This window comes from Motacilla alba, unplaced genomic scaffold (assembly GCF_015832195.1).
Source record: "Motacilla alba alba isolate MOTALB_02 unplaced genomic scaffold, Motacilla_alba_V1.0_pri HiC_scaffold_474, whole genome shotgun sequence".
NCBI lineage: Eukaryota > Metazoa > Chordata > Aves > Passeriformes > Motacillidae > Motacilla > Motacilla alba.
Window position 1 is genome coordinate 2,458 of NW_024037584.1, and position 5,725 is coordinate 8,182.

Genomic DNA, 5,725 nt, shown 5'->3' on the forward strand with positions numbered 1-5,725 from the left:
TAGCTTCTAAAGACCAGGCTCGCTGCCTGTACTGTGGTGATTTGACACATTTCATGAGGGACTGTCCAGACAGGCTGCCTGCCCGATACCCTGGCCACACCTACCGAAGGCCCCAGCACCAGCCACGCTCCCAGCCGTATTCGGGAAACGGGTCTCGGAGCCCGGTGGAGCCCCGGGCTATGACAACAAATCAAAGGCCACCCAGACCCATCCACGCACCACCCCGGGAGATTCCAGAACACCTGAAGAGGGTCCAACACACAGAGCGACACCGATGGGAACAAGACGCCAGCTGGTAACTGCTCTGTCCATTGACTTTAAAAATAAGATGTTTATCGTGTTCCCACAGGCAAACGTGGGCCAAAAGGCGGTCCTTCTAACATCTTAATTATAGGTGACACTGTCCATAGCCCAAAGGAGATCTTTGTTGTTCCAGAGGTGCAAACAGTGCACTCAGGACAAGAAATCTTTGTTCAGGTGTACTGCACGGACTTACCATATTTTCTTTCAAAGGGAACTCCAATTGCACAGGCTTTTCTACTCCCAAAGAATCACAGGGAGCAGCTTCCTCTCAACCCTACAGCAATGTGGGCACAAGTTGTGGGACCAAGTAAGCCTACCATCGAATGTGGTCTCACCTGCAGAGGAGAAAAGTTCCACCTGCCAGGGATGCTGGACACCGGTGCTGATGTGACCATCATCGCTCGCACAGAGTGGCCAGCACACTGGGATCTACAGCCAGTGCCAGGCATGATTTCAGGGATCGGTGGAGCCACAGTGTCCATGCGGAGCAAGAACAACGTCCTCGTCAAAGGGCCTGAAGGCAAGCTGGCAACCATCCGCCCATTCGTGGTAAGGGCCCCCCATCACCCTTTGGGGAAGGGACATTCTATCCCAATGGGGGGCTTCCCTACGTATTCCCAGACAGGATTTCTAACTGGGGCCACTGAGGAGCGCGCACTGCCAGATACTCCTCAGCTCACCTGGAAAAGCCATAACCCGATCTGGATCGAGCAGTGGCCCCTTTCCGAAGAAAAGCTGCGCACACTACAAGCTCTCGTGGAAGAACAGCTGGCCACAAAAGAAGAACCAAAGGCCACATCGTTGAGACCACCAGCCCTTGGAACTCTCCAGTCTTCGTACTGAAAAAGCCTGGAACGGACAGGTGGAGGCTCCTCCACGACCTTCGCAAAATCAACGAAGTTGTCGACGACATGGGCCCCTTACAGCCAGGCCTGCCCTCCCCATCGATGCTGCCTAGAGACTGGACACTTGCTATCATAGACATTAAAGACTGTTTTTTCAGCATACCTCTGCACCCTCTCGATGCCCCACGGTTTGCTTTCTCGGTGCCATCCCTTAACAGAGAGGCTCCACTTAAAAGATATCATTGGCGTTTTCTGCCTCAAGGATTAAAGTCCAGTCCTACTATATGCCAGTGGTATGTTGCTCACACCCTGTCTCCTGTTCGGAAGCTATTCCCAGAGGCAATCATCCACCACTATATGGATGACATCCTGGTCTGTGCATCAGAAAAAGCTTACCTGGACAAAGCAGTTAAAAAGACTATTGAAACCATAGAAAAAGCAGGATTTGAGATCCGTGAGGACAAAATACAGTACACCAACCCATGGACTTACCTTGGCTTCCAGATCCGGGAAAGGACCATCGTACCCCAGCAGCTCGCCATCTGAGACGACCCAAAGACCCTGAGGGACTTACACAGCCTGTGTGGATCCATCAACTGGGTGCGTCCCCTGCTAGGAATCACAACAGAGGACCTCGCTCCCCTGTTCAGCCTTCTCCGTGGCCACGAGGATCTGGACTCTCCGTGCACTCTCACAACAGAGGCCCGAGATGCCATCACCAAGGTCCAAGAAGCCCTGTCTTCACGCAAAGCCCATCGCTTTGAACCCAGCCTGCCCTTCCAGTTCGTCATTTTGGGAAAAGCACCTCGGTTTTATGGACTGATTTTCCAGTGGGACACTCAACTTAGAGACCCTTTGCTGATCCTGGAGTGGATCTTTACAAATAACCAGCCTAAAAAGACGATTACCACCTTCCAAGAAATCATGGCACATCTAATAAAAAAGGCTAGATCCCGCCTCCGCTCTCTTGCAGGGTGTGAGTTCACATGCATATACTTGCCACTGACCACTGGGGACCTGGAGCATTTGCTTCAGACCAATGAAAGTCTCCAGTTTGCCCTAGATAGCTATACAGGCCAAATTTCAGTTCATATCCCCAAACACAAACTTTTTAATCAGGATGTGACCTTTCATCTGACCCCAAAATTAGTCCAAAGCAGGACTCCTCTCAAAGCTCTAACCATCTTTACAGATGGCTTAGGGTCATCCCACAAGTCGGTAATGACATGGAAAGACCCAAATACCCAAAAATGGGAATCTGATATTGAAATAATGGAGGGATCTCCACAGATTGCAGAGTTAGCAGCTGTTGTCAGAGCCTTTGAGAAATTCAAAGATATACCCTTCAATTTGGTCACAGATTCGGCTTATGTTGCTGGTATAGCTATGAGAGCAGAACATGCTCTTCTCAAGACCTTTCCAATCCAAAGTTACACCAATTGATTTCTGCATTAACACGCCTTATTTCCAGCAGAAAGCAACCCTATCATATAATGCATGTGAGGTCACACACCGACCTCCCAGGCATCATCACAGAAGGGAACAGGAGAGCGGATGCACTAGCCATGGCAGTAGAGACTGCTAATGTTCCTAACATCTTTGCCCAGGCAAAGTTGTCACATGCATTTTTTCACCAAAATGTACCTGCCCTTATCAGAATGTTCAAGCTTTCAAAGGAGCAGGCAAAAGCTATTGTTGCCACATGCCCGAGCTGTCAAAACTACCAGATACCATCCATGGGGACAGGAGTCAATCCCCGAGGTCTGAACAGCTGCCAGCTGTGGCAGACAGATGTAACTCACTTCACACCCTTTGGAAGGTCAAAATACGTGCATGTATCGGTCGACACCTTTTCAGGAGCAGTGTTTGCATCATCACATACAGGAGAAACTGCACAGCACACCATAAAGCACTTCCTCCTTGCCTTCGCTACCCTGGGAGTACCAAAGGAGATTAAAACAGACAATGGACCTGCCTATACCTCTCGTAAGCTAAAAGAGTTCTTCAGTGAGTGGGGAATAGAACACAAGACAGGCATACCTGCAAACCCCACGGGACAATCCATCGTAGAAAGGACACATCAAACCCTCAAAAGAGTCCTCAATCAGCAGCAAGGAGAAACAAGAGCCATATCTCCAGTTGAAAGACTTTGCAAGGCTCTCTATGTCATCAACTTCCTAAACTGTACAACATCAGAGCCTGACCCACCAATACTTCGGCACTTTGCAAATACCAGCCAAGCAAAGCTCACCGAGAAACCACCTGTGCTGGTGAAGGACCCAGAAACACATCAAATCACAGGACCTTTCCAACTGATCACTTGGGGAAGAGGGTATGCATGTGTTCTACTACCATCAGGTCCAAGGTGGTACCCAGGAAAAAACATCAAACCATACCTAGGCACCGCAAACACTACCGCTACAAACACTGACAAGAACCCTCCTGAGTCAAAACACAAGTCCTCCTCAGAACCAAACAAGCTCTGCCTGGAGACGAAGACGTCGCCGAATCTCCACATGCATAGGGAAAGACCGTCCCACCACTCGACAGCAGACAAAACAGAAAGCTGAATAACGTTCTGCTGCATTTAGCCAGAAGCTAGACATAGCTTGGACACAAAATTGTTCTCTGAACCTTAGAATTTTATGTTTTTAACCCCTCTGTACCCTAAAAACCCTATTGTTCCCCTCTCTTGCCTCTTACCAAAAAACCTACACCTACCCCCCCTATCCTTAGCCTATTAGAAAAAAAAAAAAAAAAAAAAAAAAAAAAAAAAAAAAAGGGGGGGGGGGAAGGAACAAGGGAGAAAACCCTAACCCTCTTGTCATAAAGATAACAAATTTTGCTTATATTCCCTATCAGAAGCCCCATTACTGTCCAAAGATGAAAAATATCTCCGTTGGTGCTGTCCTTATTGCTGCCTGGATGCTCCTCACCGTACCATATGCCATCGGTTGGATTAGCCCACAGCCTAGTCATAATGTTTGGGTAACCTTAGCAAAAACATTAAAACAGGATAACATGTGTTTATCCATGGGAAGTGTTGATAACCCACTTTCCACATGTCTAGTAGGAATTCCCTTCGCAGCCGATGACTGGCTTGTCTATAACACAGAGCTCCTCCGCACCACAGGTAAGAGACCCAACCTGGTAGATACTTGGGACGAGTGGACAAAAATGTTGCCCAATGCTCTAGAGGAACCCCAAGAATTGGACCTGCTGGGGTCCTCCAAGGCAACATATTGCGTCAAATTCTACTTCAGGTGCCTGAAGAATAATTGGCCAGAAATTGACCAGACCAAAAAACACATATCGAAAAGATGTATCACCCATTAACAAAGCCTATAACCCTCCTGATTGGTGTAATTACACTGCTCCTGTGATCTCTGTGTCCTCTCTCAATCCCAAAGTATTACCCAAAGGGAACGTTTCTCATCTGTGGTGACAGAGTGTGGGCTGGGATTCCCTCTCGACTCCAGGGAGGTCCCTGTACCCTTGGGAGACTTTCTGCCCTAACTCCAAATATCACCTTGTTACACAATTGGAAAAAAGAAAGTGAATTAAAACGCCACAAAAGGTCCTACACAGAATTTGATGAAAATTGCGATCCCAGATTATACAATTGGAACAAACCAAAAAAGATTGCTGTCTCCCTATTCCTACCATGGGTAGCTGCAGCCAAGGCCCTAGGTGAAATAAATCACCTCGGGTGTTGGCTCAGTAAGCAGGCTAATGCTACATCTGCAGCCCTGAGCGATCTCTTAAAGGAAGAAGAAACCACAAGACATGCATCGCTCCAAAACCGAGCAGCAATTGACTTTCTGCTGCTGGCCCACGGACACGGCTGCGAGGACTTCGAAGGGATGTGCTGCTTCAACCTCTCTTCACGCTCGGAATCCACCCATGCGAACATCCAGAAACTGAGGGACCTTGTGAAGGACTTGAAAGTAGAAAACAACCCGGACTGGGTTAATCACATGTTCAGTCAATGGGGATTAACAGGATGGGTTGCATCTTTGGTTAAGGGAATGTTGTGGATTTTTGCTTGTGATTGTCATTGTATTAGCCATGTTCTCATGTCTTGTTCATTGTTTCAAAAGAGCTATAGGGAGTGCCTTTTTTTCTAAATACAGAAAGTGGAGTTGTAGCAGGCACAGGCCTGCGAACCTGCCTTGGCGTTCAGAGACAGAATGCTGAGCCAGGATGACTGTCCCCTCTCTCCCGATCTCGGACCCTTGCTTATCTTTCTGTAAAGCTATAGGTCACTTTCCTTTAACCCTTACCATTGGACAATTCTCAATCCTCCCTAACCCATATAAACCCCTGTTTCTGCCCCGGCTCAGCGGAGCTGCTGTCCCTGAGACCCTTCGAGACACCCCGTGGAAGAGCTACGAAGAAGACCAATAAAGGCACCGTCTTGGAACCTCATACAGCGCTCTCCTCTCTTTCCTGGTCTTCCGAATGCCTGCTGCGTGCCCCAGCCAAGCCTAGCAAGCCCAAAGAGCTGAAATCACTCATGAGCTGATAATCACTGAGCTGAAATCACTAAAGGCTTGCTAAGGCATAGGCTAGGGGCA

At 48.4% G+C, this 5,725-nt stretch overlaps 1 protein-coding gene across 1 annotated transcript; it reads left to right on the forward strand.

Annotated features, from left to right (window-relative positions):
- The first annotated feature begins 585 nt into the window (after nucleotides 1–585).
- On the forward strand, nucleotides 586–1,694 carry LOC119696826 (endogenous retrovirus group K member 19 Pro protein-like). The gene is made up of 2 exons (XM_038126663.1): nucleotides 586–852; nucleotides 1,476–1,694. Exons 1-2 carry the CDS (start codon nucleotides 586–588, stop codon nucleotides 1,692–1,694), a joined length of 486 nt encoding a protein of 161 aa, XP_037982591.1.
- Nucleotides 1,695–5,725: the final 4,031 nt, after the last annotated feature.